The sequence below is a fragment of the Polistes canadensis genome, unplaced genomic scaffold, assembly GCF_001313835.1.
Source record: "Polistes canadensis isolate GaletaPanama2010 unplaced genomic scaffold, ASM131383v1 scaffold_309, whole genome shotgun sequence".
NCBI lineage: Eukaryota > Metazoa > Arthropoda > Insecta > Hymenoptera > Vespidae > Polistes > Polistes canadensis.
The window spans coordinates 141,137-168,685 of NW_014569856.1; the positions used below are offsets into that span (position 1 = coordinate 141,137).

At 29.4% G+C, this 27,549-nt stretch overlaps 4 protein-coding genes across 4 annotated transcripts; 3 read left to right on the forward strand and 1 right to left on the reverse strand.

The window, feature by feature from the left end:
* Window positions 1–92: 92 nt before the first annotated feature.
* On the forward strand, window positions 93–8,618 carry LOC106791451 (transmembrane protease serine 9-like). Its single transcript, XM_014757080.1, has 13 exons — window positions 93–148; window positions 2,900–3,071; window positions 3,314–3,473; window positions 3,589–3,794; window positions 3,863–4,068; window positions 4,169–4,226; window positions 4,302–4,437; window positions 6,056–6,206; window positions 6,521–6,623; window positions 6,899–7,061; window positions 7,160–7,368; window positions 7,707–7,958; window positions 8,158–8,618. Exons 2-13 carry the CDS (start codon window positions 2,900–2,902, stop codon window positions 8,277–8,279), a joined length of 1,938 nt encoding a protein of 645 aa, XP_014612566.1. The 5' UTR covers window positions 93–148; the 3' UTR covers window positions 8,280–8,618.
* Window positions 8,619–9,699: 1,081 nt separating this feature from the next.
* Window positions 9,700–16,248, forward strand: LOC106791452 (transmembrane protease serine 9-like). The gene is made up of 11 exons (XM_014757082.1): window positions 9,700–9,941; window positions 10,066–10,159; window positions 10,308–10,470; window positions 10,597–10,811; window positions 11,355–11,557; window positions 11,690–11,869; window positions 13,644–13,876; window positions 13,947–14,155; window positions 14,393–14,586; window positions 14,683–14,740; window positions 14,812–16,248. Exons 1-11 carry the CDS (start codon window positions 9,879–9,881, stop codon window positions 14,934–14,936), a joined length of 1,737 nt encoding a protein of 578 aa, XP_014612568.1. The 5' UTR covers window positions 9,700–9,878; the 3' UTR covers window positions 14,937–16,248.
* On the reverse strand, window positions 15,147–18,970 carry LOC106791455 (trans-Golgi network integral membrane protein 2-like). The gene is made up of 4 exons (XM_014757088.1): window positions 17,439–18,970; window positions 17,242–17,277; window positions 17,033–17,175; window positions 15,147–16,945 (listed from the first exon to the last, which is right to left on the reverse strand). The coding sequence occupies exons 1-4, from the start codon at window positions 18,688–18,690 to the stop codon at window positions 16,796–16,798; spliced, it is 1,581 nt and encodes a 526-aa protein (XP_014612574.1). The 5' UTR covers window positions 18,691–18,970; the 3' UTR covers window positions 15,147–16,795.
* A 635-nt stretch (window positions 18,971–19,605) lies between these two features.
* On the forward strand, window positions 19,606–23,119 carry LOC106791453 (glycerate kinase-like). Its single transcript, XM_014757083.1, has 5 exons — window positions 19,606–19,635; window positions 20,289–20,555; window positions 20,629–21,190; window positions 21,273–22,144; window positions 22,751–23,119. Exons 1-5 carry the CDS (start codon window positions 19,606–19,608, stop codon window positions 23,117–23,119), a joined length of 2,100 nt encoding a protein of 699 aa, XP_014612569.1.
* The last annotated feature ends 4,430 nt before the right edge of the window (window positions 23,120–27,549 follow it).

Below are 27,549 nucleotides of genomic sequence, written 5' to 3' on the forward strand. Positions count from 1 at the left end.
CGTTAATCTTCGATAGCCAAGAAGGTCGTCAAAGCTTACGTACAATCTACCTACCTTATCAGAACTCTGGTTTAAACAAAGTACCTAAGATAAGATGCGTCAGAACGGATGACTGTGCCCCACCTGTAACGCGTGCCAGTGGGTCAAGGTATGTGGGTCATAACACCCTCATGCGGGTGATACACCTTTTTTTTATTGTTTAGCCGTTTCCATTTTATCAGGGGAGCCTCACCTTATTTATAATACATTCATCTTAATAAGATCTGATCATATCAAAGATCAAATATTTATGAACATTTTCTAAAACATATTTTTATAGAATTCAAAATCATCAAAATCAATTTGCCTACAATTGTTTTTCAGATCTAACCAGAAAATTCTAAAGGAATTATCCATTAAACCGAATTAATAAATAATAAACAGAAATAAATTATTTTATTATCTGTTATGAATGTATAAAAATTATTTTCTCTTCATATGTGAATTTATTAATCATTTATTTGAGTTATGTGTCCACTGTCTTTTCACTTTCAATATTTCATACATGACTGACACGTGCACGGAAATTTATGTTCGTGAGAATATGTGTTACATATTCAGAAAAGTAATTCAATTCGAATTGAATGAATTGTGATAGTAATAATCGTTAGTTGCAAGGGAAACTCGACCCAAATCATCGTCAACTTAATGTCTTTTCACTGTCATAAAATTTCATTGTTATATTTCATTGTGTCGCAGTTTTAACGAGCAAGAAAGTTTCGTAAATAATATCTTTCGAGAGAGATATATCTTCTGAGATAATCGAATCAAGATCCAAAATGAACGATTTTGTTTTCTTCCTCGTGTTATTCATCGTCACGACTCGTTTATCGAGAACCCAAAGGAAGAAAATAATTTGTAAGTGAAAGTGAAATCACTGCAATGAACGTACGTACGTACACGCGAGATGTCTCTCTGATGCGTGCTGAAGTTCCATATATGGAAAGTTATACAATATGTTTAAGTAGGTATTTCATTTGCACCATAAGAAAGAGAATTATCTTCGATGGAAATTTCCAAATGTTCACTCTCTCTTCCTTGATCGTCGTCGTTCTCAACCTACGTAATTTGATAAATTATTAATATTTTAGACAACAAAATTAATGGAATTTTTTCTGTTTACGAATTAATGATCTACTTTATTGTGATCGTACGAATTAATTTTTAAATTAATAAGAACTGTCGTTAACAGAAAATATTTTATTAAAATACTAGAAACAATTCAAAATAACATTCTACTATATAGCAAATACAATAAAATACTACAGATATATAATATATATAAAAAAAAATAGATGCAAGAATGCAAATAAATATAAATATCCAAAAAAAAGTGAAAACATACCTAAATTAAATACACATGTAGAACAATTCACGATAATAACTAAACTACACATCAGAAAAATGAAATAAAAAATCTCACTCCTAAAATATATACTTATAATTATTTAATACAAAAAATATATATCCGTGTATTAAATATATAAAATAATTCACGAAATAAAGAAAAAAGAATAAAAAAGAAAGAACATTTTCACAGTCGTCAATGAATCGAAATAACTCGGAGTTTAACTTTCGCGATCTTGGCGTCGTATCTGACGAAATTGACATTGATCCAGTCTCGTGTAAATCCCTGAGAAAGAAGAATGGAAAAAAATAATAGAAAAGAAAAAGAGAAAAAGAATAAGAAAAAAGAAAAAGAAAAAGAAAAAGTGATTATTTGACATTGGTTGTTAGCCGATTGTAGTTGATGGTAGATGCGATTGCGCCATAACACGATGATGAGACGAAGGTAAGTAATACACCATACTTACTTACATATCATCTACGTGGAAACCTTTTTCGCGTCTCATAAGCGAAGTATGAGAGTTGAGGATGAGTACACAGGTGAGACGACACCGCACCAGTTGAGCCGGGTGATTTAAAAGCTGTCACATGCAACATCTGCCAATGCAAACGCAGCATTCAAGGCTGTCGATCCCCACTTACAGCCATGCTTCATTAGTTATAATTTAGTATAAAACGGCAAAACTTCGACGACACCTTTAATACCTTTTCACACCTGGCATAAGCACGCAAATACAGCCAACAGCTTACGTGCCCTTACGCGAATCTTGAAACGCGAATTCACGCTTAACAGGCGTTTTTCACATAGAAACTTATATATATATATATATATATATATATATATTTACACAAGCACACACATACATATATATATATATATATGTAGATTAGATTTAAATCTAGATCTAGAAAAATAATTATGGATTGTCACGCGAAAATACCATGCAAAATCATGCTCCTGTTCTGTCTGCACTATTACGTTTACGCTTTGCCACGCGTGGTAAGTGATTTAAGTGATCCTTTTTTTTGTTTTTTTTTTCTTTGGTTTTTACTTTTTCTACTTTACTTTCATCCTTTCGTTCTATCTTAATCTTAAATCCTAATCTTTTTATAATGTAACTTCTCCTATGGGTCAACTTAAACACTTTCGTTTTTTATCTTATTATTTTTCATTCATTATACATTAGTATTTTTAAATGATTCGAGGTTTTTATCTTTCTCTCACACCTTGTCTTTTTTATATTATTTATAACAACTACTTGTTGCTATTAACCAGCCATCATTTCGAATTAAAAACTTCATAAATATTTTTTAATAAATGTATGTGATTATGAAAGTGAGTAATAATATATTTCGATATATAAATGTTTTCTTTTAAAATAAATTATATTAGAATAATTTCTTGTAATTTATTGTTTAAAATTATAACACAATTATCGATTGAAATATGAATGATAATAAATAAAATGTTAATTTGATTATTTATGCGATAGATCGTTTCGTCACGTTACAGATGTTGCAGAATGGTAGAAGCACATTGGCTACTACAACAAATGTTCAAATGCATGTTGATGGAAGGAACACTGGGTATAGTAGGCTATCAACAATAGATGATACATCTTACATCGACTACGATCCATCAAATAGAATCCCATCAAAAAGACCGAACGTTTGTGACGATTGTGGTAATTACAATACATACTTTACAAAAAATAATAATAATAAATTATTAATATTGATCGCATATATATATAACATTTGTTTCTTTTTTAGAATTTATCAAATTCAACCGTTCACGATCATTTTTAAAACATTTCGGATTTCAAATGTGACCAAAATTGGCTATTATTTATCATCGAAAAAAAAAAAAACAAAAATTACTTACTGAACAAATCTAATGAATAAAACATTCGTTGTTGTGTTTCAGTTTGTGGGATCGGTAGAAAAACAAGAATAGTAGGTGGTAACGAGACAAGTGTCTTTGAATATCCATGGTTGGTTAGTATGACCAAACAGGGTGTATTTTATTGTGCAGGAAGTTTGATCACCCGCAGACACATTCTTACAGCTGCTCATTGCTTGGAAGGGTAAACATAACATTTTTTTTACGATTAAATATTATATATTAATTAAAAAAAAAATATAAGATTTTAAACAAAACCGAAATTAAAAAATTACATACGATTTTTGTTCAAATGTCAGATTCGAAATCAAGACAATCAAGTTGGTGATAGCAGATAGTGATCGAACTAAACTTGCTTCAACAGCCATAGTTCGTCGTATCAAATCAATAATTATTCACGAAGAATTTCATACGTATACTTTTGACAATGATATCGCTATTATAGAAATGGATCGTCCGGTATCATTGGATGGTATCGTTCGAACTGCCTGTTTACCAGAAGACAGTGAGTAAACGTTCGATGTTTTAAATTGAATGAATTAATTTTTCAAGTTATCTGTGTTCCGATTACAGAAGCTATAGATTATACTGGTGCAACGGCTACGGTGGTTGGCTGGGGACGTATTGGTGAAAATAAACCGATCAGCGACAAATTACGTAAAGTTAATGTTCCGATCTTGTCTCAGGAAGAATGTGATCAAGCTGGGTATCAAAAAAATCGTCTTACAGATAATATGTTCTGTGCTGGATACCTCGATGGACAACGTGACGCATGTTTTGTAAGTTAATTTAATATAAATTATATTTATACAATACATGATACGTTTTGTAAATCATTTTTATATTAATATTAATCAAATTATTCACACACATTAAAAGGGCGACAGTGGTGGTCCACTTCACGTGAAAGGATCATACGGCCATTTGGAAGTAATAGGTAAGTCAACAAATATTTTAATATTAAATAATATATGAATAATATATTTATATTCATTTATATGTAATTATTTAGGTATAATATCTTGGGGTCGTGGTTGCGCAAGACCGAATTTTCCTGGAATATATACGAGATTAAACAATTACATGGGTTGGTTGAAGGATCATCTTGATAACGAATGCGTATGTCCACCACCGCGTACTCTTCAAACGTGAAAAATAATCTAACAACGTTTGATAAGACAGTTCACGTAATAGAAGAGTCTTGTCGTTCTGATCTCAAAAAAAAAAAATGAAAAAGAAAAATAAGGAAACAAAAGTAGACGTTAAAAAAACGTAGAATTTGTTAATATTGTTATTTTGAATTAATTAAGTAACGCTTATGTAACTATACAAATCTAGTCGAATTATTATATAATATATAAATTTATTAATATAATATTATATTTAGGTAATAGAGATATGTGACGCCTTGTTTCATTGAGGATTAATATATTTTATTTATTAAAAAATAAACATAAGTAAAGTGTGTGAAATATATATTATTGATTATACATTTTTCTTGATATTTTTAAGATAAGAAACAACCGTAAAGTAGCGGAAGAAATATTTTTAAAGGTACGCGAAGGCGACAATAACGAAAACCGGGTCACTAGTCTGAAACGTTTTGCTTTCAACGATAAAATGTGGGTTAGTGAAACCATCGAACCGTTGACGACAAACTCGAGATTCTTCTGAATGGGGAGATTCCCCCCTCGATGTCTATGATCAATTATCGAACGTAATAATAAGCACGCAATCATTTTCAACGATTCTCTCTCGACACGCAACAAATGATTTCATCAAATTCGTAATTATTCCATGCAATATAAATGTCTTTGAACTTTATTCGTGATTTATTGAAACAACACAAGAATATATTTATAAGAAATTAAATTTAATATTTGGATAGAAAAATTCAAAACGTTAAAATCAACGAAATTATTTCAAAAGTATCACTCGTGAAAGAGAAATTAATCAAAAGTAGTACACGGAGTGTGAACTCGAATTTCGAGAGTGGGGTTTAACAAACTCGATAGCATGAATCCTAAGGTATGTATGGTAGTGTATCATGGTGGGAAATAGTAGTAGAGAGAGTGACTATGCTTCATGTATTCGTGTATGAGACGAACCTGTAACGATTAGTACTCGTCTAGTCTAGTTCAGTGCAAGAGTCGAGTTTTATTGATGGTAAAAACAAAAAACTTAGAAGACTGTTTCTGATAATTTCGAATTTAGTTCAATGGAAAGTAAAATCTTATGAAAAAAAAAAGTTGAAGAAAAGTAACCAAAGAAGAAAGAGAAATTCGATTGAGATTGGAACAACAATGCTTGACAATAACAAACGTTTTATTCGAAAAATAAATAGTTTTATGAAAGTGACGAAATTTGCAAATGAAATAACAAGAAATTGAATACAACATTCGACTACGACAACTACGACGATGCATACTGAATGAAATGGACGGAAGAGTGGCAACAAATCGATAGAGTGGAAGAGGAACTTTCTTCGTGAACGTAAAGAGTAAGGCTTGAGTCTTGATTGGCCAACAGTTTGCTGTCTTTTTGGTGCCACGGTGAAAGCGTATGCATCAGAAGAGCTCGATGATCATTGCAAATCTTACAAAGTTTTGCTTATCTTTCGTGATACTTCAAAGGATTATTTTTCTAATTTACATATCACTTCAATTCTCTGTGTTTGATCAGATATCAAAAGACAAATACGAGAGACAACGTCGGATCTTCATACGTGAAATTAATGTTTGTGTTATACGTGTATTATCAATGAAAAATAAATCGATTATATTCGAAAGAATATTTGGTGCTACGAAAGATGAACTTGCGTTTGTTCAAGCTCAAGATTTTCATTCTCCTTTTTATCAAACTGCAAGGAGTATACGTACAAAGTTTTGACCTTGAACCTTTGACGTGGAACAAAACCGTGAGTATATTGTTTCTTTTTTAATGGATATCCAATTTTTTAATCGGATCTTATAAATGAAATATTTTGAACATACATTAAACATGATTGGGATATTAATTAACCGAACTATGACAAATGATACGTACACACGTAATACTCGGATGGATAAAACCTTTGCTTAGCTACGTGAATGTCGATTTTACGAGGAAGACCTTGACCCACAATTCGAATCATTGTCACTTTCCCCTGTCTGGCACGTTCCTGTTAATAATTTACTTTGAAAAGTGAGCGTACTTCCCGCATAGATATCACCTCGTAATTATTTTTTTCAGCGATCTTCTATTCGTACCGGAAAGTTCCTGTTCGATGATTTATTTGGCATTGATATCACCGCAGGCGTCGATGACGATGAAATTACACGAAATTGCACGTGCGGTAAATTATTATTATATAAATATATTTTTATATTAAATAAATATATATAATTATTTTTTTTTTTAATCGCGAGAGAATGCAACAATGCATTAAAAGAAAAAAAAAAAAAGAAGAAGAGTATTAACAAAATTGAATTTTATTCGTTGAGTAATAATTAATTTATCTCACGGAATGATAAATTAAAATATTTATTTTGTTTTTTTTTGTTGTTGTTGTAAATCAAAATTAAATTATATGCTTTTAATATAAAATTGTTAAATAATTTGTTTGATCAGAGTGTGGTATAACAAATCAAGAAAATCGTATAGTTGGTGGAAGACCAACAATACCAAACAGATATCCATGGGTAGCTCGTTTGGTTTATGATGGACGTTTTCATTGTGGTGCGAGTCTAATTAATAATGATTACGTTATTACAGCTGCTCATTGTGTAAGAAAGTATGTATTTAAATAAATGATTAATCAATAAGAGCAAAAAAAAATGAAAAAAAAAAACGTACAATTTTATATTCGCGTTGTTTTGTTTTTCCTTTCAGTTTGAAACGAACGAAAATTCGTGTAATACTCGGTGATTATGATCAATATGTAAATACAGATGGTGTTGCAACAATGAGAGCAATTAGTGCAGTTATACGTCATCGAAATTTCGATATGAATTCTTTTAATCACGATGTGGCTTTGCTTAAACTTCGTAAACCTGTCAAATTTACGAAAACTGTTAGACCTGTGTGTCTACCTCAAGCTGGTATCTCTGATTTTATTTATAATATATTAAAACGTTATGAAACATTGATATTGTAAAATAAGATATTTTTTTTTTATAAATTACTTTTGTCTAATAGAAATTAATTAAATTAATAATTATTAATATAATTATGTCTTTTTTTTTTGTGTGAACAGTGTAAGTGTTATTAAAAATTAATCAAATATTTATTTATTAACGTAAATATATTAATTTATTTTTCAATATTTAGATTTTTATTTAATACATATTTATGTTATATGCAATAACAGTGTTATTAACGTGTTAAACAAGATAATTATTTATGTAACAGTTATTTAAAATTCCTTATATTTATTCAGATTCTGATCCAGCTGGCAAAGAAGGAACTGTCATTGGATGGGGACGAACATCGGAAGGAGGAATGTTACCAGGAAAGGTTCACGAAGTGCAAGTACCTGTATGGAGTTTGACACAGTGTCGAAAAATGAAATATCGAGCGAATAGAATCACAAATAACATGATTTGCGCTGGTAAAGGTACTCAAGATTCTTGTCAAGGTGATAGTGGTGGGCCACTTCTCGTATACGAAGGTGATAAATTAGAAATAGCAGGTAAGTTTTATTCTTAAAAAATCTTACATTTTTAAATAAAAATTTCAAACTATTATAGCTTGTCCCATATTAAATTTATAATAAAAAATCACACAGTGTCACAAGCTTATTTAAATATAAAATACGAAAAATTGTGAGATCACTTGTAGGCTAATTTTTTGATTTATTATCAATTTATTATGAAATCATTTCTTTTTAGGTATAGTTTCGTGGGGAGTTGGTTGTGGTAGGCCTGGTTATCCAGGAGTTTATACTCGAGTTGCAAGATATTTGAATTGGATCAACGCAAATATAAAGGAAAGCTGTCTCTGTGTTAATTAACGTTCTACTTCCATTTCATTTGACTACATTACTTCATTTCAAATGACCGAACATTTGGGAGTTTCCATTTCTATGAAATAGAAACGACAGTTAAAACCGAGAAAGTTTCAAGATGATACAATGACACAAATTTATATCTGTCGTGAATTAAAATACGACCGTTTTCAAAAGTGTGTCTGTGTGGATTTTACACGTTAGAATCGTACGGTACAATACTCAAACGTTCCTGGAATAATATTGTCGAGTATAACGGTTTATTGTCGAATCGGAATACTTATCGTTCAGTATCGATTAAAATGATAATAAATAAATAAATAAAAATAAAAAGTGTGTTAGTATATATCGTTAAATATAATGATGTTAAAAATAATTAACAGTGATATGAAATTATTTCTAAAATTTGATAATTATTTTCAACTTTATTCTAGTTTTAGGGTTTAATATAATAATAATTTTAGATAGGAATTGTAATAATAATAAAATAGATTATTTTGTTATATAAACTATGATGGAAAATTGTTAAAACATATTCGTATTAAATAACTCTTACCTTGCAAACGGTACCAAATCACGTAGGGAAGTATTTATGTATGCATGCGCATACAGTGAGATCAAAAAGAATTCGCGTAAACAACTTCCTTCGGTTCCACGAGCAGAAATCTGCATAATGTGTACGTCCTTTCGAGGCAGCTTTTTGGGTTGCCTCGATGAAGTATACTTCCCGAGAGAGATCCAACCCACTCGTAAGCCTGTTTATAAGCAATTTCGGAGAATGAACAGGTAAAAAAGTTTATTACTATCTGAGATTGTCGAATAAATTTGGCATTTTATAGCTAAATAAATATATGCGTGTATTTCTGTATATGTGTGTATGTGTGGTGTGTGTGTATATATATATATATAAAATAATTACACATATAATAATACGAAATATATAATTTTATATTGTTCAGTTATAAAAATAATATAATTTGAATAATTTTGTATAGTTTTTATAAATACATTATTGTTAATATTAATTTTTTATGATTTATATAAAAAATATACCTGACTAATTATAAGAGCTTGAAATTAATTAATATAAACAAAATTATTATTTGTATATATTTATATATGAAATGCAAAATAATGTAAAACCGATCAAAGTAATTTTTGCGTTCGATATAAATTGTTTTACTTTAAACAACAATAAAATATATTCAATGTTTGTGGTAATAATTGTTTGAATTGTGTATACCGAATTTTGCGTAGAATTAATTGGATTGATCAATAAGAATTTTTAGTGATTCGACCATGAACATGAACGTGAACTGATCATTTGTCGTCCGGTCGGCGACCAGTTCGTGATCGGCCTCCTTCCCCGCCCGAATACCAATTACTTCTTCGACCTCGGTGTTTCTCAGTCTACCTGGGACACTGGCGATAGTAACTCCGTGTCAGGGACATATCCGTGACTTTTTCATGACGGTCCCCGCACGGTGACCTTCTATTATTTCATCAAACAAAATCAATATCATCTTTTTTCAATCGAAATTTGTCTAATTAAAAAACAAAAAAACAAAAAAATAGAAAGAAATAATAAAAATTTGTTTAGAAAAAATGAAAAAGTATCTTTGGTGTCTTGGATTCATCGCAATTCTTTTAATTCGAAAGGAATGTCAGGTAAGCGTATTATCAATTTAACAACAACAAAAAACCAACAAAATATTTTGTTTTGTTTTATATATATAAAATTAATATTATTTTCGCGCGATAGATTGAAATTTTCTATTTGAAATAATTTTAGGCGAGACAAATCGGCGAGAATATAAAAAACTTTTTTGGTCTTTTCGGCAACAAACCACCAAACCTTAAAGAACCACCTGCACCGTGTTACTGCTGTTAGTAATATATTATTTTTTGTTCTCTCTCTCTCTCTCTTTTGTTAATTATTATGAAAATTTTGTACTAAGTATAAATTTTTACTAAATACAAATTGTAAGTGTGTTTATATTGTTTCTGTTTGTTATTACTTATTTTTGGATTTAGCGTGTGGATTACAAAATGATGAGAGTCGTATCGTGGGTGGTCAAACAACGCGAATGAACGAATTACCATGGATGGTTAGATTATCCTATTTAAATAAATTTTATTGCGGTGGTAGTCTGATTAATGATCGTTACGTATTAACCGCAGCACATTGCGTTAAGGGGTAAGTACAATCACATGATAATAAACGCATTTCAAACACGTTTCAACATGGGGAAAAATTTGATCTGATAAAAAGAATGACATCGATTTATTTTATTTCCTTATCAGATTTGATCAATCCTTTCAGTTTTCTTTTCAGGTTTATGTGGTTCATGATCAAGGTTACGTTCGGTGAACACGACAGGTGTATCGATAAAAGTCTTGAAACAAGATACGTCGTTCGAGTATTAACCGGGGATTTCAGTTTCCTCAACTTTGATAATGACATAGCACTTCTTCAACTTAACGACAGAGTTCCGTTCGGTGATACGATACGTCCGATATGTCTACCAAATAAAAAAGGTGAATAAATGATTTTTAAGTTAACTCAAAGGGACGGTAACTATCGAATGAGTGTCACTCACATGCACAAATTATGTTAAATTTATCAAATTTCTTAGGGTTGTCTCGATATGAAGTATGAAGCTAGTTATAAATATAATTTAATATGATTTTGAAAAAAACAAAAGTTACCTAATTTCGCAATGAAAATCTTAAGTGATCGATTGTTGCGCAAATTCTGCAAACGCGCAACTTGTTTGATCGTCACTTGGTTGGATATTGCACTGAAGATTGCGGTGCATAATATGCAATACGCATAAATTTGTCGGTATACGGGTACCTTTCTCGATCGAATAAACTTACACAACTGCGTAATAAAAGATTACGATAGGATGTAATCGAATTTAGTTACGAGATCCTTCATTGACGAATTCATATTGAAATATATCATTTTATTCGATCCTCGACAATAATCCACATCTGTTGGTTTCATTTATCGTATTATTATAGTCGAGGAGAGAAAGTTAAGTAAGTTGATAAAAATTATGGTTTTGATTGATTCAGAAAACGAATACATTGGATCGAAGGCAATTGCAGCTGGTTGGGGTACACTACAAGAAGAAGGTAAGCCATCCTGTTTACTTCAAAAAGTCGAAGTTCCGGTTATGAGCTTGCAGGATTGTCGAAATACCAGTTACAGTCCTCGCATGATCTCTGATAACATGTTATGCGCGGGATATCCAGATGGAAAGAAAGATTCTTGTCAGGTAATAATTAACGTGAATTTTAATACAAACAACAAAGGTATCTTATAATCATCTATGAGAAATATGAAACGTTCTCTACGTGTGTATGTCTTTATCATATTATTATTTATTATTATTATCATATTATTATAGGGTGATAGTGGTGGACCACTGATAACCGAACGAGAAGATAAAAGATACGAAATTATCGGCATCGTCTCCTGGGGAAATGGATGTGCACGACCAGGGTACCCTGGTGTTTATACCAGAATTACCAATTATTTAGATTGGATCTTAAATAATTCGAAAGATGGTTGCTTTTGCGACAACAATTAAACACATCATTTTCTTTAACTTATCGTTAACTTCTAATTATTCCATTTATCTTATTGTTCAATTCGAATTATATATTTATTCGAAAACTTATTTGTTTTATATATGAAACTGATATTGTGAGTATAATAGGATTCAATTCATTGAAAAATGTTATTTATGTATTTATACTCTTCAATTGTTTTTTTACGATATTCATAATTTATAAATATAAAATTCACTCGTGTCATATATATTAACACTTTGCGTTATTTTATTCGACTTCATTCTTACGGAATGATAAATACAAGTGTGGTTAAGAATTGTAATTATTAAGTTTCTTTTTTATATGCATATGTGTATATATATATTATAAAAATATACGTAATAAAATGAATAATTATAAACGGTATATTGTAAAAAATTCTATTTTTTTTAAATTGTACCATCGAACTGATCCTTTTTTATACTTTAAATGCTGAACCAGTCACAGAAATGAACTAACGGGACCATTTGATGGAACCGGTTACTAACTACGTTGAGCGTCACTCATGTGACGAGTAAAAGGAAAAATGAGATCTGTCCTACAGTTGCAAATCTGCATCGTGAACGGATTTACGAACACAAATAAACTGCATTTGTCGTCTCAGTACGGTAATTGTCAAGATGCGGGCCCAGATGATCCCGCTATACGAGTTTAACCAGTCATTTATTTTTCACTTTAATGCATTCAAAGACAACAACAAGTAAAATGGATCCAAATAATCACGAAAACGAATAGAAGGAGCACACACATTGTTTTTTATTAATGATATTTTGTTTATTATTTATTAACTCGTTACCCCTGCTTCGTTAATTTGTAATAAATCATAATTATAATAATATCAAAATTTGATATATAAAGAGAGTGTCAGGAGTTTATTTATTTGTTTAGAAAATATTTTTATATAAAATTATATTTAATAAATATAAACAAATGAACAATTACATGTACGTTACTTGGACCAATTTAATACACCAGTTAATTCTTCAAAGTTATAAATGCAATTACTACTACATAAACGAATACGGCACGTAATTATTTTTTTATCTTTCGATTCGATACGAATCAACGTATCGATTATTGTCATAGAACTTTGTTAACTAGTTTATGAATTCGCTTCAAAACGAACGGGTGTTTTTTGTTGTTGTTTAAACACAGAAGAAAGTACAAGGGATGAAATTATTATCAGTGAGCCTATTAGGACTTACAATTTTACTTGTAATTAATGTAGTTTGCAAAGTTAGTAAACTTTAAGATCATATATATCGAATCATTTTGATTAGAATTTACTCATTATTCGAAATTATATTTTTCAGGCAAAAGTAATTCAATCGAACATTGATTCGGATTGTGGTAAATGTTTTTTGATATTTAAACTTCTTTTCACATATATTTTACATATGTCACGTTAAAATACTTATAATATTTTTTAGACCAAGCAAAATATATATTTTTTCGATGAATAAAAAAATAAATCTTCATTCGAAACTTAAAATTTTTAATACGAAAAAAAGCGATATTTTAAAAATTCTTTACATAATTTACATAGCATAATAATGTATTTTTAATTGTTCCCTTGTTTTTTAAAGAATCTCTAAATAAATAAAAAATTTGTATAAACTTTTAATTTTTTTCTTATAACAAAAAAAAGCCATTACTTTTTATATTTTCTTTCAAATGTATATATCATAAAAATTGTTTTGTATTTACTCTACTTTTATTTTTGGTCTAAACATATTTAATTTTTTTTTAAAATCATCTCTAAAAATGTTCATAAATAACTGTATTATATCCCATTTTTTATTAACAATGTCAGATTGCGGCCTATCATCCATGGGTTTGTCTAATCGTATAATAGGTGGAAAGATTTCAAAGCCACATGATTTTCCATGGATCGTTATTTTATTTAAGAGAGGAGCTATTCATTGCGGCGGTGCATTGATAAATGATCGATACGTGTTAACAGCTGGCCATTGTGTTAGATGGTTAATCAATTTTCCTCATTTTATTATCAATTTTATTTTCAATTGAAATTCATCAATTTAATTCCAATAGGACAAAGGCAAACGATATTACTGTAGGATTAGGAATTCACGATGTAAGTGATCTAGAAGATGGATACGTTGTAGCTATCAGCAAAACAATTTTACATGAAAATTTTACGAGTAAAGTTATACATGATACTAATGATATCGCATTGATCAAATTACAAGAGCCAGTTGAATACGACAATCATTTGCAACCTATCTGCCTTCCCAATAAAGGTAAAATATATTTTTTTTTATTTATATTTTAAAATATTTTTAACTTGTTTGGATATCTATTAATTTGACAGATATTTAAAAAAAAAAGAAACATTTAATTATATTTTAATATAATTAATAAGATTTACTTTTGAAACTTATGATTTGTTTAAATATTTATTTAGATCGATGTAAAAAGATTTGATTTTAAGTTTGATATAAGTTTAGTATTAACAATAACATTATTTTTTGTTATAGATGATGATTACAGTGGTAAAACAGCCAAAGTAACAGGCTGGGGAATAGTTGCTGTTAATGGAACAACTTCTAAGTTTCTTCGTGAAACTAATTTAATTATACTGTCATTGAATTCTTGTAAAAACACTTCTATTGGAAATTACTTAACAAATTCCGTAATGTGCGCCTACAAAGATAATACCGATGCCTGTCAGGTTTAGTATTTTTTTAGATACGTTAGATATGTATATTTTTTATGAAAATGAATGCATACATTCGTCATAAAAAACAAAACAATCTTACAATTATAGGGTGACAGTGGTGGGCCAATTTTTATCGAAAAAACAATTGCGAAGTATGAAATAATCGGTAAGAAAAATTGTATATAATTTAATTTCTCATATAAATTGAAATTAAAATAAATGAAATATTTAATTTAGGTATAGTTTCTTGGGGATTAGGTTGTGCTAATAAAGGTGTACCTGGTATATATGTGAAAATTACGGATTATTTAAGTTGGATAAAACAACATACTGCTGATGCAGTTTATTGTTTAGACGATTGAAACATAAATAACTATTGAATTATAATATCAATTTTAACGTTGAAATTACAACCGAAAAAAACAGATGATTTTTAGCTATACCATTTAATTTTAAAATTGAATTATTGTTGTTAACAATTTGTGCTTACCATAGCAAATAATCATTAATAATTGCTATCTGCGAAGAATAAAGCCAGCACGTAGGAATCCACTTTGTCGATGGTTTAATCAAAATAAATGTACATTCATCATTTATTCAAATAGAAATTTGTTAATTAATAATCTATATAAATATTCATCTAGACATATTCTTAAACGGTAAAAAATAACTACCAAGGTATCATATAAATATAATAATACTGTTACAATAAACAGTAATAATATATGTAAATAGTCATGTATACAGATTTTATGTAACTTATAATAATTATAATCGTATAAAATAACTACAAACAATGATATTATGGAATTATTTCTTCTTAACATTCATCTTGGTTGATAATTAATTATTTGGAGAATAATAATTATTAGAAATAAAAAATAAATACCTTTTTTTGAATATTCACTTATACTAAAGTGGATTAAAGTATGTGTAAGTTTATTTTGGGAACATTTCACAGAAACTGTAACTATGATTAAAATACATTATATCATCGTAAGTATCCACGTAACAATTTGTGCATATAATATGAATGGTCAAACTGTCATTAGACACTTAACACACAGGTATTATGCGACAGTGATATTATTTTCGTATGTTTTAATCGTGTGTAAGTGGACGGCATTCTTTTTTTCAAAAGAAATGAAATCACTGATATTACACCGTATTGAAAAAGGGAGACTTTACTACGAACTAAATAACTTTACTACCATCAAGAATAGACATATAAACGTGAAAATTTGTCCATCAAAACATTATATATTAATTAAGGAAACAATAGAAATATTTTCTCTTTTACTATCATTTTTTACATCAATTATACGCAAATAATTTTACAACAATATACGCAAATATATATCGATATCATCATTTAAGCTATTTAAACTCAATTTTTCTCTCTAGACAAATATTTTCTCTACGATACTACTATTTAATATATTCCATAAAATATTATTTGATCAAATGTTATGCAATTTTGTTTTTGTTCTCTTTAATATGCCTAATATATCGTAAACATGGCGGATAACATTGATATTCTGTTATCATGCATCGTTCAATATATACAGAAAATAATGATCCTTCTAGTGCTATATTGTTTGGTAATCTTATATATTAAAAATTTTGCCGACACAGAGACATGGAATTGCACTTTAAGTAGAATTGGACTATATTGCCTACTATAGTCCGACATTGAGACCCCTAATGTCTCAAATAAAACATACGTTTAAGCAAACATTTGATATCTACAAAACCCAATACTCGAAAAAGTACAAAATTGTATCATAGCAATTTCGATGCGTAAGATTAAATGAAAATAAATTTTATACAAAAAGATTGTTCTTTTTTTTTTTTTTTGTCTTTTTGTTTTTGTTCAAATAGAAACACCCGATTAGCTAAAATACTTTTGCATCATAATAATATTAAATAGGAACATTCTGCTACATTAGTTTCGATGAGACACAATGTACATACGATCGCAAAATTGATATATTATTTTATAAATATTATTATATTACATTGTGAGAAAAGAAAAAAAAAAAAAAAGAAAACTGTGATCCCTCACCATAATTACCTGTCTCATTGTGAAACAGTAAGAATATTTAAAAAGAAAAAAAAAGAAAAAAAAAAATAAAAGGAAGATGCTTGAGTAAAAAATCTATCATACCGAAAATGGTGCCTTAATATGCAATGTGATAGATTATTTTACATACCATTCGTATTAATATATAACATGGGTGACATTTGCATTACACTGCGAGGTAACTGCTTCTTCTAATGTGCAATCGAGTTTACGATATTTGGGACTACTAGAACGTCGTCTACCACGATTATTTTTTGACCTACGTCCTTTCAACACAATCGCCAGTAACTACAAAATGAAATATACCAAAACGAAAAATAAATGTATTATTGTATCGAAAGAATTAAATATAAAATTGATTAACTATGTGCATACCTTTTTCTTATTATGATATCCAGTATAGCCACCAATAAAACCAATTGATATGACGGCAAAATAAAAAAGAAAGTGGGACTCTTCGTCGTTCTCAAAATGAGCTCTTTGTTTGGATGGCTCAGATATACTTTCGCTTGGATTGTCTATGAAAAAAATTAATTATATATTATAATTCATGTATTATTTATTAAAGTATACTTTCATCTTACCTACGCTACCAGGTTGGCTTATGCCCTCTGTCGGAACTAAAAAACAAAAACAAAAATAGGTAATATAATGAAAAATTTTATCAGAACTTTGTCGTCTAACAATTGTATGATAGATTTGTTTCCGATACTAGTGGACGACAAAGTGTTAACTTATAATTATTGATATAAACGTCAATATTAATAATAATAATAATTACCATTCTTCTGAGGGTCAGATCCACTCAAATTATTATCTACTGCAACAATAGATTCTGTAGTACTAATGATTTTTGCATTATCAAAAGCTTCTGTAGATTTAGTTTCTGTAACTGCTTGTGTTACATATTTTTCAGTTATCGAATCTTTCTCTGGATCTACTTTGTCTTTCTTTATACTCTTAGAGTCATCTTCTTCAAGATTCGGAGGTGGTTCTTGGCTGTTATTATTATCATCTACCAGCTTTTTATCGGCCTCATTTAACAAAGCAGTTAGCTTATCCTGAGACTCATTATTTTTGTTTATTACAGTATTAAATGTTGATTGCAGAGTTGTCTTAATCGTAGGATCAGATTTTATCAAATTTGATTCATCACTTGTTTTTGTTCGATTCTCTTTACTTAATGGCAATTGTTTATTATTATTACTATTATTAGTAATATTATCTTTTTTCACATTATTTATGGAGATAATAGAAGCAGCAGATGTTTCGCTATTGTGAATTTTGTTTTCTGTTATTTTGTTTTCTTTTCTTTTGTTTTCCAAATGTTTGCGATTGTCTGCTGTTTCGTGTTGCATAATTTGCTGATCTTTATGATTCTCTTGTTTATTTTTTAAACTTTCATTTTTTTTATCAACTCCATTGACTTTATTAGAATCATTTTTAAGTTTCTCAGTAATATCTTGATCTATTTTGTTAATCCATGCCAATATCGCACACAAAGGAGTCCTTAGTTTACTTTCTAAATCGAAGCATATACTAAAGCATAGTTGCGGTGTCTCAAATTTAGCCATCAATTTAGAAAGTATTGGTTTTAATTTATCATACTTAGGTGTATATCCTATTAAATCATTACAAAAATTTATGGAATTCGTAGTGGATCCATTTGTTTGGTAAATTTTTACTAAATCTCCAATTTTCAAGTCAAATTGTTTCTGATCAGGAAAGATTTTATCCCATCGTTCGATTTCTTCGTATTGACAGAGTTTGTACGCGGTGTCGTATATTCCAAGACACAAAAATTCTTTTGCATTATCTAGGGTAACACTATGCTTACCTAATTCTTCATGATACTTAAATGAATTACATTCCTTAGTGTATTCCGACTTGTACAAAAAATCTTTGATTGAAGTATTACATAAATTTGTGTCATTGTACATATTGAAGTTATTTTGTACCGGGGCAAGATAATATAATGGAAATCGAATAAAAATAATGCAAAGTGCATAAATTATACGGAAAGAGTCTTCCATCGTTTACTTAAAATTCTTTTTACGGTATATTATCGGAACAAGGAAAATATTGTTTAAAAAAATAAAAACGTGTACTTATCGTACTAGACACATCCTCGCACGTGTAAAATTCACAATATCCAACTTTTATTCGTTTTCTTTAATTCTCTTTAATTTTTACTTTTCTTTTTCTAAGAAAAGCTCAATTGAAAAATTATATATTATGCTTACGTCAAACATAACCTTTACTAGAAAAATTTGAGCGTCGTAGTAGTGACAATCAGGAATGTCAGATAACGAAAAGTTCTACCAACCTTTGAATTTTGTAAATTCATCTAATCCAAATATTACATTTTATTTCTAGATATTTTTTATTATAATTAATATTACTTTTTAATATATTTTTAATATTTAATATTAAAATAAGTCAAACAAATTAATTATATATATATATGATTGAATATTAAATTTTTGCAATATAAAATCTTATTGACGGAATAGTTGGCAAGTTTTGTTTACATTTATATCGTAATCTCATGTGATTAATGCATCAGCAATAGATTAGAATTGCATCAGATTATGAAGTTTGTTGAAATTTTATTACACTAAAAAATTCCAACCATAGGAACGCTGGCAAGGAACCTTAACAGCAGAAAAAAATGAATAAGTGCTCTTATTTGCACATTAATTGCACACTTTATTAATTAACTATTTAATTAGTTATTAATAGTTGAAAAAACGAAAACATTATTTCTCATTTCTAACACGGAGACCTTACGGTTGTGCCCTCACGGATTTTAACGAGCTTTGGTATATTAGTAGTATACCTTTAGGGTGTTAACGTGGTAAAGTATTTTATCAAAATGCGAAGCCAATTTTGAAAAAAATGCTTTTAAAGTTTTGGAATTTTTTGTATACATATTTATATTATCTTAAATGCAACTGTGCACTAAGTGGTGCAATAGCGTAAGTAGTAGCGTACTAGCTTCTCGTGCTGCTAGTTAGTGGTTTGATCCTCCATTGGGGAAGTTGTTTTTAATAATTTTTTTTCTATTTGTTTTTATTTTGTTTTTTCATAATTCTTAATTTTTAAATATATGCAGGAAAGAGAAAATTATTTATTACAAAAAAAGAGTCGAAACAAAATAAAAACAAATAGAAAAAAATTATTAAAAATATCTACTACTATTAAAAGTTATTAGGAAATAAGAAAGTTTAAAATATATTGAAATCTAGTAACATTTCTATGCCTCATATTGGTAATAGTAATGCTCTACCTTTATCTTACCGACCGAGATCTGATGGTAGGTTACCTGTTAAGGTTTCTTGCCAGCGATTAATATTTTTTCATAAATCGATTTTTTGTTGTTATAACGATATAATTGTTATGAATTTATATAACAAGAACTTCACTCAACATCCTTATAATTAATTATAATACTTTTGTTTTAACCCTAAAACATGTAAAAATTTAGAAACATCATGCAATAAATTTATATGATTAAAATGTGTTTGTCTAATTTAAAATCTTTCGAAATTACATAAAAACCTTTTAAGAAAGATCCTAAATTGTTCTAAACAATGAATAATGTATCACAATAATCATGCCAACGAAACAGGCACATCAAAAGAAAAAGCAAAAGAAAAAGCAAAAGAAACGGAAGCCTAAGATATTGGATCCTTTAGAAGAAGAGGAAAGAACTAAGAAAATAGTTGCGATCGAAAAGAAAAGGCAGGATGTGATAAACATCGTGAAAAAATCTTTAGCAAAGAGACTTGCCGAAAAATTGGCTTTGCAAGAATATCGCTTTGATAAGGAAGAAAGAACGAAAGCAAAAATTATTAGAGATGCTAATAAATCGGAGATTGAAAAACAAATGGTCGAGGTTTGTCGATCGACAAGTAAATTTTTTACATTTATCAAATTTATCCCGTAATTTTTGAACATAATATTTTCAGATTCGAGAAAGTATGAGTACCATTGTCGAGGCTGGTATAAAATGTATTTACACATCGGTGATCCTACCGAAAAAGATAAAATACGATGGAAAAAATACATTAACTATCAAAGAAGTCAAATATAAGTTGAAGAATAATTTACACATTGTTGGATGGGGTAAAGAAGCTGTTACCATGAGTTCGGCATTTGAAAGGATCGTTGGAAAACAATTGAAAAAAGGATGGATGGTAGTTCCTCGTAGATCGGTGTTTATGATGTGGAGTTTTCCCGAAGCATTTCCTAAGCTCGATAGTCGTATCACTTACGTCGAAGCTGGGACCGATGGGTACCCAGACGATAAAGCAATCGAAATTACTAAAAAAATTCTCGATTATTGCAAGAAGTTAAAGAAAAGGGACATTTTAATAGTTATGTTATCACATAATGTCGACGATCTTTTATGTTGTCCGAAAGAAACGATTACATTGAAAGATAAGCTTAGGTTATTGGAAAGATTGGAACGGTTAAGTGCAACTTCGGAAGAAATCAATATAGTGAGAAATAAATTGTCTGCGATAAGAGGTAAAAACAATTATAATAAAAACAGTGATTACATATTTGATAATAATTATTGATTAAAATAATAATCGATTATTTGATTCAGGTGGTGATCTAGCTCGTACAGCGTATCCAGCTAAAATCATTATCTTGATCACGTCAGATGTATCGGATGAACCGATGGCCCTTATTGGAGGTGGTCCGTGTACTTACGATCCCAAGGGTGAGAAAGCACTCGCCATATTGACCAAGTACAATCTGATCGGTAAAGTCTCTCAAAGCATTCGAGAGTTAATACAAGAGACGATACCAAGGGAAACCGCAGCGGATGGGCAATTGAACGAGGAACAGAAATACAAATTCGTTCAGTCTTACGTGATAGCTTGCAATGCCGATGCTATGGAGTGTATGGCTGCTACGACCTACACCTATGGTTTATTACCCGTTAAACTTCACTCTGTTTGTTCCGGTACGGTTGAAGAATTCGCAAGGGAATACGTTAAAATGGCCTCATTGATGATACTCGCAGTAGAAGGAAAGATCAACAAATTCGAGATGTTCGAAATGATGAAAGATAGTACAATCTGTTCATTGACCGATCTAAAAGTTATCGAGATATTTCCTTCGAAGGAAGAATGGGCTTTAGGATTGTGTCTTTTGTTTGGAGGTAGACCAACCGTTGATCTTCGATCGGATAAAGGAAAAGGTGGTCCCAATCAAGAACTTGCTCTTTACTTTGCACGATATTGGCACTTGCGTACGAAACAGTATCCAATTTTGAGAATGTACACCGTCTGGTTTCTCGGTGGAAGTTCTTATGGTCGAGATGGTAATACGGATGCAGCCGGTGCCTTTGGCTACAAGAACCTCTATACCGACATTTATCCCGAATATACGAAAGTCAACGATAAGTATAGGACAGCTTACCTCAACTGGATCAATCTTATCGAGAGAATGGCTAGCGATGCCGAAATATTCGTGAGTTTATCTACTTTTTTAATCGATTTTCTCATTCAACGGATTATCTTTTTTTTTCTTTTTTTTTTCTTTTTGTAAAAATGCAAGCAGAAAATATATATAATCTTTATTTATACACGACTCGACGTTTCTACATTGACTTTTAATTATTTTTTTTTTGTTCTTTTTACGTTTTTAATTTAAGATAAAAGCTTCAACATAAAATATAAATTAATGGAAATCAAGGGTTATAAAATATTAAAAATAAAAAATAACTTTGAACTATGTTTGACTATATCACATTTGTTGAACTTATTTTGTTACGTAAACTATAAATCTGTAAAAAAAGAATTAACTATAAGAAACTATTATCAGTTAAATTTCTGGCCAAGAAAATTAAAAATTTATTTATCCAAACTAATTCAATATTACTTGTGCAATCACTGCAAATATTAATGCCCGTAATTGAAAATTTTAACAGTTTCATTATATCAACCCATATATAGTTTGTCCATGTAAAAACTTGTATGAACGACCGACCCATATATGGGTTATACCAAATGGCGTATATCGAAACTTTATTTTTTCATCTAACTTTGAAAATCGTTAATATTTTATGTGTTTTAGGATGCACGTGTTATAGTAAACGATTTAGATAAACTAAGAAAAGCTTATGCTGCCATTCTCCCAGATAAGGTTTTGAGTGAAAACAATTCGAATTTGCTTTTGCAAAGTGTTAACGACGGCGACGAACTTTTCGAATTAAAAACTGGAAATGATTATACATTCACAAACGTCGGTAACGTTTACGTAATACGAATCGTACGATTTCAATGTAATTGCGATGGTCGTTGTCACATGACCAAAAACAAATCATGCAAAGACGAAAAATGTCCAGTTAATCGAACGAAATCAATCGACGTTGACGTTGAAATACCTTTGCAGCAGCTTTGCGGTAAAATTGGTCGACCGAAAAATCAAGAATTATTTTCTTAATCTTTGAATTTGTGATTAATGTAATTTAGATAAATTCAAATATACGAAAAGTTAACATTTGATTAATAACAGAATTACAAAAGGGATTTTATTTATTGAAATCAATCGATTAGATCCTTAAGTAGACTTTTACGTTTTTTAGAAAAAAAAAAAAAAAAAAACCTATGTTCCGTTTACTTTAAACGTAATTCTATATATCTTTTTTTTTTAGTAAAAGTCAAAATTTATTGGAATCTTCTAAACGAAATGATTCCTACTGAGTACGATCGGTTTCTCCGAATATAGAAAGTTAAAGGGAAAGGGAATGCGGGAAAGGAAAGTCCCAGGAAGCTCATTTCGTCCTTCCGTGACATAATAGAGATCTTCTAAGTTCGCGTGTCCCATGGGTTCGGTATCAATCTCGTTCAACAAAGCCTTGGAAATGGACTGGGCGAACTCGACGACACCTTCCAAGTATAGCGTGCTTCTGAATACGTCCTTCTTACCGTTCCTTCGTGACCAAATCCAAAAAGTTCCCCAAGAGAAAAAGTATTTGCGTGTATGTGTGTGAACATGTATATAAGAGAGAGAGAGAGAAACGTTTTCTACTTGAGTGTTGGTGCAAACTATTCTCGGTTAATATCCCAAGATTTAATCCAATGGCGAATGTTCTCTTTAGAAAAGTCCTCGACAATATTCCAAACTAAACTTAAAACGTTTTAACGTTACGAGGAAGGAAAGCAAGCTTTCCTACACACGATGAACGAACTTTTTCGTCTGATCATGAAATTTTATATCGACAACAAAATATAGGAATACAAAAATAATAAAAAGAAAACTATAGAAATACGCGATAATTTCTCGATTCTGTTACACTTTGTGCTTTTATCGTTTGACCACCCATCCCCCCAACACCCAACCCCCTTCCCGTTAGGTAGATAATGTCGGAATATAAATTTACTTCGATAGGTCGATCGAATCCGTATCGGTATGGAAAACTTGCATGCATAGTGTACGACGAAGAACGCACGATGAAACATTGGATATCGCACTGTACTTTTCTACTACTGGTCCATTTTTCAAGGTAGAAAATAAAATATGGTACGTATCAGGCAATTCTTCATTCCTTCCGACGTCTCGCGTTCGTTACTACGTTTAAACCACCGTACAAATATACATATACACGTATAAACATATATATATAAACTAGGGTCCTCCATTTTTGAGTATTTTTAAATTTTTACACTTTTAGAGTTTCATATGGTTTGAAATAAATAAAAATAAAATATCTATTAAGTTTCAAGTGTCAATTTTTCAATTTTAGCCTTTGCGCTTAAACGATTTAAGTTTCTCGTCTAAAGAACTTGAGGTTTTTATCATTAAATAATTAATTTTTTATTTCGGCCAAAATAATAGTTAAAAAAATGTAAAACTTTTTATAATTTATCTTTATGATTGTAGCTATCCTTACGAATTTTTACTAATTGTTTATTATTACTATTTTAGAGTTGCAGCTAGATGACATAAAATTTTTAACATTTTTTTCTGAAATAGAATTTCTTTTCCTTACATTTATTAACATATATGTAAATGAAAAAAGAAAGTACATTTCTTTACACAATTATACAACCAATATATTAAGACAATGAATAAATAATATACTAATGGCAAATATGAATTATGGAAATTTACCATTATGATAGAAGAAAGCTGAAGTATTTGCTAGTTTAAATACCATAAAAAAATTGCCTTGATTCATTCTAAAATCTTGTAATTTCTTCTTTTATGTGTGTACTTGATACATAAAACGATAAAAAGGCCTAATTGATTTTGTATAAAATGGTATTTGTATAATATAAAGAAAATTAAATATATGAATGTTGTGTATACATGTAACACGTTCCTTGTTAATATTTAAAAAATAACGAGTARAATAAAGACAATAAAGACTAGAAACTTAATCACATTGTAATATACTGATTAAAACATTCCTTTAATTTTTATGTATTTGTTTAAACTAATGTACATTTTTTTTAATGCTCCTGTGCAATGAAGACTTTGGAAGAGAATATTTTCATCTAAAAGTATATCACATGAAAATAATTTTAAATTAAGAGTATGTTAATAAGTATGTAATTTTTAAACCAGTACATATGTGTTTAAACAATCTGAAATATAAGTAGAGTGTATTAGAATATTAAAATAAATAATAAATAATTGATAGAAGTGTATGATGTTGTCAAAAACTAGGTGCATAGTAGTTATGCACCATCCTCTTCAAAGTCTCTTGTTAGACTGAGTCATTATACTCTAGAAAATTATTTTTATTAAAAGTTGTTTATATAACTTTCCGAACGTTATGCATGTGTAGAAAAAGAATAATCCACCTAATCAATAAAATTTAAGATTATAACGTTCTTATTTTTATGTATTAATACATTCACAGTATATTCAATACATTCTCATACTAATGTATTTTATTTGTAATTTATTTTATTATAACATATTTAACGTATTATACATAAAGTATTGATTTTTATATTTACGTTTAATGATCAAATACGTTTGAATGTATGCAGAGATAAAGAAATACATACGAAGGTGAAGGTGAAAATCAAACGCGTCGAACGTTGGCAATGTATACACGTGACTTTTATCTAGTACGTATAGAAAAACATTTAGGCACTGCCGTATAAGGTAAACAGGAGGGGAGAGGTGACTCGTCTACGTCATCATTCACTTTGTTTCCGGACGGCCGTGCGACAGGTCTCATCTAGTTCCGCTCCGTGTAAGTAATTATTACTGTTTAATTAATTAATATTTTAATATCAAATCTTATAATCTAATCAAATCTCATTTGATTAACAGATTGATGCAATCATAATCGATGGTGTGAATGCATTGACATTAGGTAAGAAGATATCTAATTAGAATTATATGATTTTATATTTTTCTATGGTTTCACAAAGATTTTTGCCATAACTGTCATTCTTTTTATGGTTTCAGAAAGACGTATGCAATCATCCCATTCTTTCCCCCCTCTCAGAAAGACGTTCACCATCGTTCCATGGAAATTATACTAATCAATGGTGGAATACTGGTACAACTGCATACATATACGTGCAAGTACATTTCTTTATTTATTTCCTTTAATTTTATAATGGATCTCCGACGCAGCAACCTCCCCGTGGTGAGATCCGGTAACCGATATTGCTTACGGTGTCCATAGAATTTGTATGGTGCAACGTAAGCACTGTCGGGCCAATGGCTGACGTTCGATGCATTAGAAAATTTTAACTTCTCGTTTAATTAATTAATTCTAATGCAAATGAAATGATTTAATAAAATAATTATTTAATAACGCGTTGCAATATTGTTGTTTAAATTATTCATTTAAATTCATTTTATTTCTTATGGTATATTAAATGCACATAAATAATTCAAGACACGTTCAATCGATTTTATATATATAATTAATCGTTCAAATGATTATATATAAATATTGTACCTTGTGTTTAGTTTTACATTAATGCTATATCTATTCTTTTCTATAGATAATAACGCAATTAGCATACTTCTGTAAAAATAACCCTATTGCAATTAAATTTATTCTTTGAAAGATAGAATGCAACGCGATATTTTCTCGTTTGTATTTTATCTTTTTTTTTTATAGCTTACAAGTCTGTAGTTGCATCTTTAAAATATTTTTTTTATTAATAATTACTGCACATGAAAATARTAGCACGATTTCAGAATTATTTGATCATGTAGTTTAAATAATTGAATTTTATAACGATTAATATATTTTTTACTTATAGCATAATAAATAAACAGAAGTACGCTACGACTTGCTTTAACTAAACTTTGATTTTCAGAGCTTCAGTTGCAATTGCGTGCAATGCAATCTTAGAGTCAGTGTTTGTTTCGAAAAAAGTTGCATCTTTTGTATGCAATCGTATAGATTGCTTTAAAAATAATTCAATCGTTATTTAAAATCAATACAAGAATTTGTTAAAATATTCTTGTTAAAAAACAATTTGTTCGGTACGCGATTAGAATCATTAACACACTTTCGGCCAATTCGGTAGAAGAGCATTTGCATCTCGATTAAAATATTGTCATGGTCGAAAGTGTGAATTAAAATATCTTCGTTTCTTCTGGATCATCTTTATCAACGAATCTGGGGCTTCGTCTGGATAAATCAACGGTTAGTATTATTTTMTWATYWTAATTATTACTTTTCACACATTCATTTTTTAAATCATGATTGTTTTTATTCGTGTTTTTTATTCATAAAAAATGTTTTTAATGATATGAAAGATAATTAATTTTATTTTGTATTTTTAATTACAGATTACTCATCAATTCAACAATTCAACAATTCAACGATGCAACAATTCAACAATTCAACAATTCAACGATTCAACGATTCATCGATTCAACGATTCAAC